This window comes from Thermobia domestica, chromosome 11 (assembly GCF_964235325.1).
Source record: "Thermobia domestica chromosome 11, izTheDome1.hap1.1, whole genome shotgun sequence".
NCBI classification, from domain to species: Eukaryota; Metazoa; Arthropoda; class Insecta; order Zygentoma; family Lepismatidae; genus Thermobia; species Thermobia domestica.
In genome coordinates this window covers 65,622,934-65,638,899 of record NC_137464.1, presented here as the reverse complement: position 1 = coordinate 65,638,899, position 15,966 = coordinate 65,622,934, and the positions used below count along the sequence as shown (strand labels likewise).

The 15,966-nt window shown below is 34.1% G+C and overlaps 1 protein-coding gene across 2 annotated transcripts in view; it reads right to left on the bottom strand.

Moving 5' to 3' along the window:
- Nucleotides 1–12,635, bottom strand: part of mRpL37 (mitochondrial ribosomal protein L37) — a 54,987-nt gene extending 42,352 nt beyond the window's left edge. Inside the window, exons 1-3 of one of the 2 annotated variants that reach the window (XM_081730514.1) lie at nt 12,612–12,635; nt 4,973–5,177; nt 3,395–3,622 (exon numbers count right to left, since the gene is read on the bottom strand). In XM_081730514.1, the coding sequence (XP_081586640.1) occupies nt 3,395–3,622; nt 4,973–5,148 (404 nt within the window). In that variant the 5' untranslated portion in view covers nt 5,149–5,177; nt 12,612–12,635. Of the gene's footprint in view, nt 1–3,394; nt 3,623–4,972; nt 5,178–11,090; nt 11,393–12,611 lie in introns of those variants that run through there. The other variant, XM_081730513.1, reaches the window with a different exon arrangement.
- Between the last annotated feature and the right edge of the window lie 3,331 nt (nt 12,636–15,966).

Below are 15,966 nucleotides of genomic sequence, written 5' to 3'. Positions count from 1 at the left end.
CCCAGGAAAGCCTCATTCAGAATGGCTGGCCTGAAAAAGCTTTTTACACTTTTTTGACCAAGTGCCCCCACCGGGAATCGAACCAGGGACCGCTCGCGCCGAAGACAAGGGCGTTAGCGTTCAAGCGAATAATGTGTATGTGCGAGTAAATTTCCAGTGCAAGTTTTTTAAAATTCCCTCCGGCCGGTGAAGAGCATTTAAGTTAGCATTACTATGTTGCAACAACGGTCGATTATGGAGTTTTCCACGTTGGTGTTTGGTAAGTGGTTGTTGCAATGCATGGACAAATGGTTAGAACAATAAAACCATGTTAATTGTAGTTTCTTTGGAAAATGATTCACTAAAATTATTCCACCATAATCCCAGAATGCTGTAATCATTATAAAATTACAAGCTTACCTTTCCACTCGCGACCCTCTTTTAGTTTATGTTAATGATTCGACTTCTGCTAGAGTCATTTCGCAACCATTTTGTTAACTTTCGGAGCTTGGTAATTAAAAAAAAGAAAAAAAATCTTGAAGTGAACCTCTGAAGTTCTGTACATTGAAAGAAAACTAATTAAATTTGTATTTTTCTTTTGATTGGATATTATCCAATTTCATCTATGATCAACATTTCTACTATCTAGATTCAATCTAGAGTTTTATATATATATATATATATATATATATATATATATATATAAATAAATCGCAACATTTCTGTCAGTCACGTTGGAGAAAAAAATGTAGAACTTCCACTTTTACAATCTTATCTACTGACTCCTGTAGATGTCTTGATCAACCTGAAGTAGAGAGGTCTTTTCTTGCGTCTCTTATATGTTCTTTAACTCTTGTACAGACGTTCCTTTTAGTCATGCCTAAGTAGAATTCGTGACAAGTCCATGTTGTAGCATAAATTCCAGATTTCTTTGTAGTAATTTATTTTAAGCGGACAATGAATTTTCAAAGCAACTACATGATTTCACAGAAAAATTAATACCATAAGTGTTGGTTACTTTCTTTATTCTTTCGGAAATCCCTGGTAAGAAGGAAGTGAAACTCATTTTTTGTCATTTGTAACTTTTCACCCGGTTTGATGTGACGATCCTAGATTATTCCCATTTCAGCAGAGTATAATAATCCGAACAATTTTTTTTTTCCTAAAACACTTCAGGTTTATCAAGACATCTACAGGAATTAAGATATAAAAGTGGAAATCTTGATCATGGGTGTAATTGGATAAAATCAAATCAAAAGAAAAATACAAATTTATTTTAAGAGTTTTTACTTTCAATGTGTAGAGGTTCACAGGTTCACTTCACGATTTTTTTTAAAAAAATTACAAATTTAAATTGTTGCGAACATGACCCAGCGCAAGTCGAAATTTTAACATAAACTAAAAGAAGAGTATCACGGGTTCAAAGATAAACTTGTAATCTCATAATTAATTAGGATTTAGATTTCTGGGCTTTCGGCATCTATAGCCCCGTTATCCCATCACGTATGAGAGATAACGTCCCTCGGCATTCGCAGTATCTGTAGAAAGGATTGGGGAAGGAAGGAAGCTTCGTGGGACCTATATGTTAGGTACAATCCCGGCATTTGCCTAGTGTGAATGAGGACAACCTCACTCAGGATAGCTGGCCTGAAAAACTTTTACACTTTTTCGACCAAATGTCACACCGGGAATCGAACCTGGGACCGCTCGCTACAATTTTATCATTAAGATGAAACCCGTAGTATTTATCAGTATATACCGTATCCATTACTTTATCAACACAGGAATAGAACGTATTTTACGTCAATATACTCCTTCTGGTCTACACTACTCCTTAGACTGACTTTTGGTTTCTGAGGTATGGAATTTACGAGGGTTGGAACTTTTATAGTGACAACACCACTGTATATACGCCATGAAACGGAAATATTGATTATCGCTTATATCCCACGTTAGACAGATACCTAACTAACTCAGAGTAAATGAAGTCTTCTGTTCAAGCCATACGTATGCACATGACGAGAAGAATAAAATAGTGCGAGTTGGCGGTCTAAAATTATACAATCGCAGTGTTAAAGACTCTGTGTGTCCACGACAGAATTACTGTTCATTTTTGAAACATAATCGGCCGCAACAGTACGATACTTTCGGCATAACTATTTCATCACTTGGCAGTGCAATGCGTGGTGGCAAGTACTGCAACCTTTGGCTGATTTGGTCTCTGGAGAGAACCAGAACTATTTCAGCATTCACTATATTATTAAGACTTAAGCCCTTGTAACTATAATTTCATTCCGAACTGGTAATTTCCGAAATGTTCCAGAGATTTTCTAGGCAATAGACCAACCCATTCGAATGATCGTATACTACGATTTTCACATCTCTGACAACAGTTTGGACACAAAGCTGAAAGCAATCGAGAAACAGTAAACATTTCACAATGTATCCTTTCTGTATCACTTATCAATTAACAGTTGTATTGAAGTTTCAACCTTAGTGTTTTTCGTCAATTCTAATTAGATTACGTCAGAATAAGTCACTGAATCGATTAACACCTCCTGAAGTTAATGGCTGATCTCGGATCTATGCAGATTTTGCTCAGTTCGAACGACAGCATACCCGAGAGACCTGAAATTTAGCTGGCTTCCAAATGATCGTACAGAATTTCATGTACCTGCCTCTACTAATGATTATACTTGAGAACAATTATATGTCTCTCTTCCTGGAAGAGGTCCTCCATAGCATCGACATTAACAGCTGTATTCGTAAGTTCACTATAAAAATCATCTTTCAAGAATGTTCTGCCAGATTTAAATCAATCAACCAACATTAAACCGTACTTTCGAATACTACTAATTCGCAAATATTTCTTGCAATCGTTGAATAGTTTCATTTGTTTTTACACTCATTTCGATACAAAGAAAGCAATAGTTCTTTGAGAATGACGAGTGTTTTCCTTATTTTCAAAATTAGCGATTAAGAAACACGTCTTCACTCACAAAGAAGCTAAACCATTTTGGCCGGTGTCGATTAATATAACTGCAAGGAGCACGGACTTGTTTGTACATGAAAGTATTTTTAGCCCTGTAGTATTCAGGAACACAGCAAATCCCCATTACTTTGGAAAACATATCTTGTAAAATCCTAGCTCGTGTGCAAGCACTTGTTGTCTTCAAATATTTGCAATACCTGATACTCTATCTTCTTTTTGTTCAAATGGTTTTCGTTCCTAACGTCTTTAATACTAGTTTTAATGTTACTTGTTCTCTGCATCCAGTGTGCGCACAACGAAAATATCACAATTATTTTGCTTTAAGTTTTTTTAAACCTCCAGAAAAATGTTATTACCTTGATTAAACTTTAAAAATGATACTGAAGTTCTACCTTACATAAATACTTATGCATCATTACTGACCTCTTTACTAACGTGTCTTGATTAGGTAACTCTTCTGCACCAATCAAATTCTCGATTTCACAAGGAAGTCCAGCTTCCATTTCAACTGTTTTGGTTAGAATCTTTGCTTGATCAACACCTTCTAACAACACGCTTTTATCTCTGTACATATAACATGGTTCATCATGCCATAACGGATGAGTCTCATCTTTAGGTTGCGGTTTCGGAAATACTCCAACAACATTTATCCTGAAAATAATAATAATAATAATAAACTAAAATTATATATATATATATATAAAATTCGGCTACATAAAAGCATAATTTGTTAAGAATGACATCTCTCACGAACACTGTTAACATCTATTTAGAAAATATAGTGAAAAAGACAACCCAAAACCACGCTCGGGAATTCTAACTATTATTTTACTTACAGATTTCTGTAATTCCTGAATTTTCTTTAAGCTTCCAAGCTTCCGACTCTCCTAAGTGAAACTAGAAGTAATAAATTTTTAAATTTTTAAAGTTGTGGCTGAAGATGGTATCCTTCCTTGGTACTCTGAAAAGACTTAAAAAAAAAAAGAAAGAAAGAAAAGAAAAGGAAAAAAAGAAAACGCTTATCGCTATCTACTAATTTTTGTTCTATGGTCATCAACGCTGAAATCGGAAATGATTAATTTTAACCACTTCCCGTTTGAAAGAAGGATTAAGGATGAGATGGAACCTATTCTATGAATGGTGAATCGATGAAAAAGCACTTGTCAGTATCTCATTGCTTTTTGCTTGGTAAATCTTTTTGCTCTATAGAGATCAATACTGAAATCGGAAGTAGTAGTAAATTTCTACCACTTCTGGCTTCAGTAGAGATGCAAGTGACGAAAGTATCTTTCCTTGAAACGCTGAATCTATTCCAAAAATTGCTAATCGTTATATATCACCGTATTTGTCCTTATGGCTATCAACGTTGAAACTAGAAGTGGTTAATTTTACCAGAACGGTTCGAAGCTTATACCATGTTAAACTTGTACTAAATTGTGTGTTCTATTATAGTACTTCAATGGTAATAAAGTAATGATGATAATTTATACATATCAATAGTATTTACTATAACACAAAATTCCTATAGAGAGGTTTCTACCTGCTCTTGTGTTAAGCTCCAAATTATTCTATTAAAGATTAAATAGTGCATTATTTTAATCAATGACTAACTAATATGAATACTCTAAACTTAGAGTCATCCAGACGAATAGCACCCGAGATTTGTGCCTGAAATATAGATGAGCATTTGAAGATAATTTCAGTCTCATACGAATAGTGACAGGTTAGTATTGACTAATATTAATGTGTTCCACATGTTCAATCAGCAATAAATAATAATGTATTGCTTTATAATAATCTGCACCCTTGTATTCACTAACGTAAAGTTAAGAAATGGCCAGTATAAGTTTTACATTTTTTGTATTTTTAATCTGATCTATTGGGTCTTGGTTGAGCTCTCTGCCCGATGCCAGATCTAATTATCTACCAATGCAGCTACGTAGAGTCGCTAAGCAAGCAAAAGCAGCTGTAGAAACTTGTATTTTTATGTTAAATACTTGCTTTTCAAGAACTCTTTCTTCTTTTACTACATCTTCCGGATTATACACTGGAATTCTTTTCTCCTTCAATGTATCCACTGATCCTGTATCCTGAATTTTCCGCTTGCTCTGTATCTTCCAATGTTTCTTGAACATTCGGTCGATATGTTGACGCAAAAGAAAATGAGTCACCCTCATTTTGATTCACAATTTGAATACAGATCGATCTGAAACAAATAAAAGATATACATATTAACACTGCAAAAATCTAAGTCGACAAGTGTACAGAAAATAGTCCTAATACAAAATGCAACTACATAGATGACTAACAGAGTGAATGAAGTATATATTACAAATACGAATAAAATTAGTATTAGGTAACCTATATGTTAAAAATACGAATAAAATTAATGTTAACCTATTTTCTGCTTCTAGGGAAATAACATCCAATATTTCGGAATCACGATCAGGCATCCGTTTTCAAAGACCATTCAGACTTAAAACATGGTTATTGTTTCAATTTCAGTGAAAATCCTCAATTAAAAAAAAAAAAAAAAAAAAAAAAAAAAAAAAACTTAGTAACGAATTTAATAGCACTCTGAATCTAGTTATTTATTCAGAGGGGAAGTTATGTTATCTAAGTTTCCACTCTTTTGGAATTAAGCTTAGTGTAAGTGCATTTAATTTCTACAGATTTTACCATTACAATGGGACACTGAAATTATCGATGCTTAAATGAAACCAAAAAACGCTAAGGTATGTGCCTTTACTTCCTTATTATTACTTTATCTGTATTGCTATAACATATCTGTATGCTTTCCAAAGGTAATATAACTGATGGTGGTACATGGCCCTGAGCCTTCGTATTACTTGTCTATCTCCGTTCACGCCGGCCCTAACGCTCGCTGAACCATCAAAACAAAACTTGTGAAACTTGTGAAGATTAGTAATTGGATGTGTTATTAAGAAATCAGGAGTATATTTTTTTTTTTTTTTAAAAAATGGAAACAAGATAAAATCTCGCCCGCGCGGGTACTTCAGCTTTACCACACCCTGAATCAGAATATATGTAATGTTAGTTTGTAGTGACTACCTAGTTCAGTTCGAGACTGGGATTTTTGTTATTTCAATCCTTATGTAACACCGAAGTTATGAAAGACGAGACCTATTATTAACATGGACTCTTAAAAACAACCGGCGTTTCAATTAGGTCCAGTTGGCTGGTTCACCAGACCATCATGCAAGATCAAACGATCTGTTCCCGCGGAACTATCAGTCACTATTCACAACGAAGGACATACTTTTTAGCGTTATAAAAGTTCATTTTTAACGATTTTCTCGAAAACTACGCATCAGATTTTATCCTTAAGTGTGTAACTTTGTTAAGCTTGATGTGATCTCTTAACTAATATAAGCAGGATGGATTAATTTAAATCAGTCTGATTTAAACCACGATTTAAATCACTTGATTTTTTAAATAAAAATCGTTGATTTAAATCAAAATCAGAAATAAATTAATTTTAAGTGAAAATAAGTACAGTCCCACTTCTGTTCTGTTATTTCGATTATGGAAGATAATAATCATAATATAATGAGATTCAAATATGTGTACAGAACAGTATGGAAATGAGTCGCATGCAGAGGATGAATAGGGAAAACCCCGTTTTGAACAGATAACGGGAAAATCACCATAGTCATTTAAGACGAAAATTCTTTTGTGTACGTCTGTTTGTTTGTTTTCAGATAATAGGGGCGTATTTAAAGGGGTCCGATCCCCTCTCCGAAACTTGAAAAAAAATTAGATTATATAACTTTAGGAGAAATTTATTTTATACTTATTTCGTGCCTCTGATTTTTTTTTAAAATATGCCCCTACCAAATACCAGTAACTTTTGTGAAAAAAAGTGTCATGTTGATAAACGTGCTGTACTTTTTCCGTGATGCTTAATAAACATTGTTTGAAATTGAATAGGTTAACGATTGAGGATTAATTCAAAATACACCCTAATACTTTCACTTAAATAGCATAATTAACATTTAATACTAATTCCTAATGTTTTTTCTCCAGTTCGAGACTTGCATTATACGAGAAGAAAGATTTGATTTAAATAAAAAAAAATCAACAAAAATGATTGTTTTAAAAACATCATGATTTTTCCACCCTGAATATAAGTCGTGCCATTGCAGAATGTTCTAGTTAAATAGAAAATAAAGTTTAAGAGATAATCATAATTTTGAGCTATATTTCATTAATTATACTACGTGCTATCATCTTGCAACTGTCATAATGGAGGATATACTTCAGCATCAGTGCCACCTTAATAGGAAGGTTGTTTTTGGTCACCATTAATTTATAGATGTACAAAATATTTGTTTTTTCTTAATTTTCCCTCTAGTAGATTCTAACATCTACAGTTTGTTTTAATTTACTTTCTAGTTCATCTGGATTGTCCACTGTTACACGGACATTTACATCATCAGCACATAGTAAAACATGTTGTGGATACATAAATCGGTTAGATAGTTTCGTGCTCTTTAGTGACTACCTAGCAGAGGTTGATTAGTGTTTTGGACAATGTTTAGTGGTCCAGCTATTTTTTTTTTTTTTTTCGAAAAATGTTACGATTTCGGTAGTTTCTGTGCACATTAGGTTAGTTAAGGTTAGTATATAGTAGATGATATTAGTGTAGGGGTCTGGCATAATTTTCAAAAAAAAAAAAAAAAGTAGAATTTCTCTTATTTATTTCTATTAATATTAGGTTAGTTTGGTTTAGTTTAAGTTAATGTAGGTCCCCATAGTAGAACATACCGCGATCTGTGATGTGATCGCAGAAAATTTGCCTGAGGAAAAAAATATAGCCAACAGAAAAGTGTAAAAACATGCCCGCTGTGTGTAGATGTCTTAAATGCATGGAGGGGCCGCGGTGGCTCAGTGGTAGAGCGTTCACCTCTGGTGCTAGGGGTCCCGGGTTCGATCCCAGCCCCCGCCAAGTGAACTTTGTGGTTGACAAATACCGTATGCGTGGGTTTTCTCGGGGTTCTCCCGTTTCCTCCCACTTTCTTCATTCCACCATTTCATTCATTACTCATCATCACCGTCTCCTTTAGCCTAACCGGCATAACCGTGGGACGTAAAACTCACAGATTTCATTTCATTTTTAAATGCATGGACGACTCGCATAAATATAGTTTGAACTGTTTTTTACGTCGCGTAAAGCGTATTTCTAATAATTACAAGATTTCTTCTGCAGACACTTTTTGAAGAATTCCTGCAGAAAATTTTTTATTTACAAAAGCTTATCACAGAAAGACAAAGAAAGTTCTACCATTGGTATATAGGTTAGATTTGGTTAGGTTATGTTAGTCCAATTACTTGCATCTTCCATTTGTCCCGTAAATTTTGTACTTTTTTTACGTACTTCTGGAACCCTTCTGCTAATATTTACCGTGTTTTTTTGCACAACAGCTTTTATGGCGTGTAATTATACCCGTAAGGGGTCACATTAATTTGCGAGTATATTATCAACTTTAGCAACTGCCTTATGGAATCATGTCAGGCAAATTTGACGGTGTATTGTAAATTTGCACGAGATTATCATTATTTATATATTGGTGTTCTGAAATGACATAATATATTTATTACTTAAATTCTGCAAAATATGGTGTTGTTAAACGTATTCTGCACCTACACTTTATTCCTATTGTACATCGGCCCCGTATAAACTACCATCAAGAAAGCGTGGGTAAAATACGATGTGAAACATTTTTCGTTGAGGAATAGGAGTTTGAATATAAGTAATTACTGTCAGTGCACAGCATATAGAATTGAATCTTCAGTTACAGTGAAAGTAGTGTACGTGTAAGTGTGCTCTTCCACTATCCTCGGGTTAAGTTTAGAATTGCCCCTCGTTTTCTATAAAAATTAGGACAATTTACAGAAGAAATGAGATAAGAAATGATTTGGAATTGTTATGTGATGTTTAAGTGTGCAAGCTTGGCTGTTAAATTATGTTTAATACGATTAATACGAAAAAAGCAGGGTTGGCAAAAACCATGGTTTTTATTTAAAAAACCAGAAAACCCGGTTTTTTTGGTTTAAACCAGGTTTTTATGGTTTAAATGATTTGCTCTATATATTCATATTATATATGGACATAAATAAGTTTGTTTCGCCTTGATGTTATTATGCAACAACCGGGTTATACTGAAAGGGGTCACATAAGCTTTAAGCGGAATAAAAACCGCTTCTCGAGTAACATCCGAGAGAAATTGTCCTCCATTTGAACTCAGAACCAGCAGTAATTGGCCACAAATGTGATACGTCTGCCGACTCACTCACGAAGGAATCCTGATAAAAAAAAATAAATAAATAAATAAAAAAATACGTTGTACTGATCTTTACATGCTTCTTAATATAACTGTCAAGAGTCATTTCAAAAGGACAAAAAGATAAACAGTTGCACAAGTGAAACCATTACACAGAATTACATATGAACAATTTCAAAGTACTACGGAGTACAGAAGAACTAATTTAGTTCAAGTTAGTTAACAACGACTTTTATTGGTCCAAATTAAAGAAATACACCGACTTAATCTGCATATCAATAAGAAAAGTGAATAAAGATACGAATTATTTGAGTCCACTGTGGCTCAAACTCATTCATACATAGATAGATACCAAAGATACTTATTTCACTAAATGCCTCTCGTGGGGTTTGTATGACCCCCCTCCCCCCACACAAAAAGTACGGCATTTTCGATGTATTTTATCAATAGTAAACATTGAAACGAAACAATATTTAGAATTTTTCTTCGATTGCAATTACATAATAATAACAACTACAAAAAAATCACAAAATAAAATTTATAAACTTGTAAAAAAAAGTTGCTTTTGTAGTATAATCTTTTTGAGTAACGAATGGGGAATTTAGGTCTGAATATAATACGAATAATAAACGGGAGTGAAACATGATAACCCACAAATGTGTGTTCATCAAGATTTTACAAACGAGCTCCCTCGTGGCTAAGCAGTTAGCGTACGCGCCTTTGGCGTGGGAGACCCGGGTTCGATTCCCGGCGGAAGCTCATGTGGTTCGGATTCCACGTTAATCAGTAGGTCCACGTCTCATATAGCCTCGCTGCTGAAAGGGACGCAAAGTAAAATCAACTCATCAACTCAAGATTTTACAAACACACTTTTACGAACATTTTTTTGTTTTTTGGTTTAAACCAGTTGGTTTTTTTTTTTTTAAAAAACAGCTGGTTTAAACCAGCCAACCCTGGAAAAAAGATATATAGAAGTAGGTATTATTTGCAAGACGCCGAAGGTTCCGATGATTCAGCAGCATGGCAGTCTTATAGGATGGCGAATCGGTGCGTTCAATGTAATGTTTCTGCATTCAGTTCTACAAAATTATATAAAAGTAATGAATGGAATCTACTAATCTTTATTAGAACACGGATTACTGAATTTAAGTGACGATTGAAGCTACTATGAAAACCGGTTTCAGCCACTGTTTTAGTCTAACTAAACCCTTACCAGGTAACCTAAACTAACCAAATTTAACTTAAACCAACGTAGCCTAGCTGTTTTAATTCTTTTTTGTAGGTTTTGAAACTGAAGGGTCACTTTTGAACGTAACCCCAATCCTCGTTCATGTGTATGCCCCCGTCGCTGGCGCGTCTCCTCCCTACGGACGCACCCTGTCGCTACCGTTTTACATGCCTGCTGCGCTCATGCCCTGACTCGGTTAGATAACATTCGTGCTTTCTAGTACCCACTTAGCATAAGCTGGTTTATGTTTTATGCACTGTAGTTCATTGTTTATATGCCATACGTTTAAACTGTGTTTATACTGAGCCCTTCTGAAGTCAATCTGCAAGTAGTAATGGACCTTCTCATTTAGTGCATTTTTTGCTAAAAGAAATACAAAGCTCTAACCTATCCTGAAAATGTAAGAAATGTGGCAAAATTTGGTAGAACCATCTGCTCGAGTAAATTTGGTACAACCGTCTGCTCGAGTAATGCCGAAAGCGAATACAAACATGAAACGAAATTTGACCCAGTACCTCAGTGTGTAAGTCTTAAGTATCAAAGGATATAGTATAACAAAATAGAAGCTAAACTAATACGTTCATACCTTGTATAGTCAGAAGGCAACTTCACCTTCCTAAGCTACTCAGACTTCTATTCAATGCAACCTATCAGGAAGTCGCCGGTCCATTCATAAAAACATTATCGAATATACCAATTTGTGTGATTCAAACAACATATTTTCTTTTCCCCTTGTACGAAGACGAGCTGTCGTCTACAGCAAAGGTAATAAACAGCGCAACAAGTGCACTTTAATATTATTCTTATTATTTAAAGCACAAGAATAGAAGCGTCTGCCACTAGATAAGTGCAAAGCAAAGTTTTATGGTGCAAGGTAGGAATGAACAATAAAACCAGGGTTGGAGATTTTTAAAATCACAAAGATCGTAGTACAATATCATAAAAATAACTATACTGTTTTTGGGAGTTCGTCATCTGAATCTGAGTACGAAATTAGAAAAGAAAATAACACAGAAGTCTAGGAAATAACGGCAACGGAGAAAATGGCAAACGGAAAATATGGCAAACAGAAAAAAAAATGATACAATAGAGAATTCTAATAAATCTAATAAAGTATATATCAACTTACATTAACTTCTATAAATATTGGAGAGTGATTCCAATTCCAATTGAGAATACAATGCACAGAAATGCATGGATTTGATTAAGAGGGGAGTTTTTCTACATTTTCACAGAAGTTCGTGTCCTTTTTTCCTGTTACACGTTAATAATTTTGTTGTGCATATGATGTTTTGTTCAGCAAGTAATGTAAATCAAGGTTAAAGAGAATTTATCGAATGGTATGAGTACACGAAACAGTTTGATTTAAAGGATTACATCCTTTGGAGGTGTGTAGATAGAAATAAATTCAAGTGTACTGCAATTCTAAATACTGTTGAATTGATATCAAAAGTTGTAGACTTGCCTGAACATTTGCACCCTCCAGTTTATGAAGGTGTGAAAATTCAGAAGTCGGAACACTATTAAGGAGCTAGCAAGACCTTCTCGAAATCAAGTATACGTGGAAGTTACAGAAAAAAAAACATGAAGATAGTGTGAGGTGCAGATTACCAAATGAAGAAATGTGTAAACATACTATAAGACCTTAGGGGAATTTGAAAATTGTAGAGCCATAATCTTTGGAGGACCTATTCCTGGAAGGTAAATCGTAACCTTATTTTGATATGATATGATTTAGATGAAAGCGGAAATCAAGTTACGAGCTAAGTGTATATATAGTGCTTAGTGTGACATGAATTATATTGAAAAAAAAAATGTTACTCTGAATAGAAATTTGTTTTATTTGTTAGATTGTCTAATGGACGAGCTTTAGCTATTTAAGTTTATATAATTTTAACCTTTTAAATATTGTTTCTTGATGCATAGTTTCATATTGTAAAGGAAGAGATTACTTCCTAATCTATTTACATTTATTACGGGTACGCCATGGTCAACAACTGGAGGGGAAGACTCCAGCCATTTCTCATATATGACAACTATGAAAAATCGCAGTCTCGGGTTTTAGTATTTTCTACTGAGGAATGTTTACAACGTCTTGCTGACTCACCTACGTGGTTCATGGATAGGAACTTTTCAATCCCTCCGAGCTTTTCACGCAGTTGTACGTAATCAGGAGGACTCTCAGATTCCACTTGGAGAGTCCTCTATATCTGTTGTGCATACATTGAAGACCGCTAAAAGCCAGAAGAGCTACGAGGAACTATAGTACTCGCACCGAGTCGTGAAGCTTGGGCTTTAAACCAATCATAGAAATATTTTGCTTGAGCTCCAACACATCGGAAAACTTCGGTACAATTCGTGGAGCCGCTTCCCGAGCGCACGCATGGGGGAACGTCAAACAGCTGAAATTTACCAACAATGCTGCCAAACATTGAAGACATAGTAAACGAGTATATAAAAAAGGAATTTTAAAATTGCCAATAATAACACTACACAACAATAACTACTGTAACAACTATTCTAAAATGGTATAATAGCACAAATAGTAACAACGAAAATATAACGCAACAAAAAAGAATTAACAAAACGGAACTTGACTCCAATCCGACAACACTGTACTCTCGGGAGATGTTTTCCGTGTAGCGCGAGAGAAGACACTGACAAAATTTGATGGGTGGGGGTTGACGACTGGAACACACCCTCGCGTTCTATTGGGTGGTGAAATCGGTAGATCTAGGTCAAGCTTCACGACTCGGCGCGAGTACTATAATGCAGTTATGTGTGCTATCATAATCTAAATACCTTGGATTCAGATAGTATCATTGTTAGTTTTTGTTATTTAATTAGTATCGTATATTATAACTAATTACATTAAGAACTATCACTTTATTTTTTTTTCAGTTGTTCTGCTTTGTTGGAAACTGAACAAACATTTTTCTTAGGTATGTAGATTGTAGAAGAAAGATACGTGTTACACAATCAATTACATAAGAAGAATACTACACATGATTTTCAGGCAATTCAAAATAAGTGTTCAGAACTGAATATCTATCCTGCGCCGGAGACTTTTTTTTTTAAATTCAAAATATAAGTTTATAAAGCAGTACATATTTTTGAAATGATATTCAAATTCAAGTTTGCTTCTTTCATTTGCGGCAAAACATTTGGGGAAAGATTTAGCAATATGGACTGACAACTCTATATAAAACTGATGAATAATTTTGTCTTTTCTGTTGTAAAATATCAGTGTTCCTTCGAGAATACAAGTCCAACATGAATTATGTGAATAATTTTGATCTCAGAGTTTTTACCTGTTGAACATGTTAAACAAGAGTTTTCGCATCTAAAAAATATAGCAGCGCAAAATACCATTGATCTAATAGATTACTTTGAAAGTACATACGTTTCAGACAACTTTAAGAGAAATGGCAGTGGTACTATCTTAAAACTGAAGCCTCTTCCTCCAGGATATCCCCCAAGTTCATGGAGTACCCACAAAGCAACTCTTGCCAATAACCCGAAAACGAACAACGCTTGTAAGAGATGGAAGAATCAAGTAGAATAAATTCAAGAATCTAGTTGGACATCACCACACCACAACATGGGAATTATTTTTAAAAACTTCAACAAGAAAATGCATCAGTTTCCACAGTTTCGAAACAGACCGAGAGAGGACAGTATATAAGGGAACCAGTATGACTTGAATTGTTACCATCCATAACAGCCCTTGTTGTCCTTGTGTGGACTATATTACAGGTAGAAAGAAAATCTATCGCTTTTTGCGTGGAGTTGCACAAAATCTTAGAGAAACTTACGACTAGAATCTGTAAATTATGTGTGATAGTGTTGTGTGTATGTGTAAACATGTGTGTGTATATAGTATATCATAATATTGAGGTAAAAGCTATATAAGTATTTGATTATAATCGTTTTTTTTCTTTGTCCTTTAATTCCTGGCCTGTTTCCGATTTCATAGATATGTTGATATATGAGATTTTTTAATTCTAATTTGGGATGTATTGCGAGAGGTACAATAACTTAATCTCATAAATCAAACTTCAAAAGAGTTTTAATAGTTGTAATTTTGAATGTGAATTTATGTTTCTATTAATGAATGATATTATGCACTTGGAAAGCCTACAACAACAACCCTATGCCCAAAATAGACGTTTATAGCTTTAATTTTGTAAACTGAACTTTCTGAAGATCGGAATAAATGTTTTCCGAACAGAGAACGCCATATAAAGAACATATGATTCCTTACCAAAAAAAGTTTTGTATCTGTTTCTTGGTTTATGGTTATTTTTTTTTTGCCCGCCATATTACATTTAAGTAACCAGTAAAACATATATCAAGATGTATAACCCAGGAACTTGATAAAATGGTTAGGCAACCAAAACGCCATTTGAAATCTGGTGGCTGGAAAAGATACTCTTGTTGGAAAGAAGGCAATGCCAGTTTGAAAATAATCACGATAGCCACCACCTCCAACTAAAGATAAGAGTCACAAGTATTGAATGCTTAAACAGACTTTCTTATTTGTAGAATCCACTACGGGCAAACGAAAGTGTTACTTGAACAAGAGAGTTATAAAATGTACAAAAATAAAAAAATAAATCATTTTTTTTAAAGTGGCTCATTATTAAAAGAAAACTCCTTCCCAAAAAAAAATCCAACTTTTTTGCATCTCTAGGTACTACACTATACTCTACATTAATAAATCTATCATTGATCACCTCATTAAATTGGTACATATTGTGATTTAACACAGCATATCCTCCTATAGTTTATCTGCCTTTGATATCTCTTTCCTTAGTTTGTTGTTCATCAATTCAGTTTTTTTTTTCTAACTTTTGTTTACATTTCTGGCGAGACGACTCTGTTTCAGCTTTTACCGTTTGAAAGTACAACTGATATTTCTTTCGATACACTTCTATTTTGTCGTCTAGTTTATTCAATTCTAACTTAACAGCAACAATACATATGTTAGTTTCAGTGACATGAACGCTGAGCTGATCTATTTGTAATTTCTGTTAATTTTTCTGCAATGCTTTGTCTAAATTATCTACAGACTGATAATTTTTATTCTAATTTAGTAGACTGACTACACTTATTGACTTATAGCACGAAACTGCATTGAAGTTCCGTGTTATCTGATGTTCGTATAGTTTTCTCAGAAAAAATGTAAAGATCTCTATAAATGCTTCTGTTTTCTTTAAATATTTAGAAGTAAGAATTTAGAAGTAAAATATTGAGTACATGAATTACACTTACAGTATAAGTGTCTATTGATAACCATATGCTAACTAACACGTACACTTACTTCCTAATTTTACACTACATGCAAAAAAAAAAAAAAAAAAGGATTAATAAACTGTACTGCACACTTGACGCAAGCAGAACCAGATAAAAGTATTTGTTTATTTCTTTTAAAACAAGAGAAATATTCTATTCAAACAATC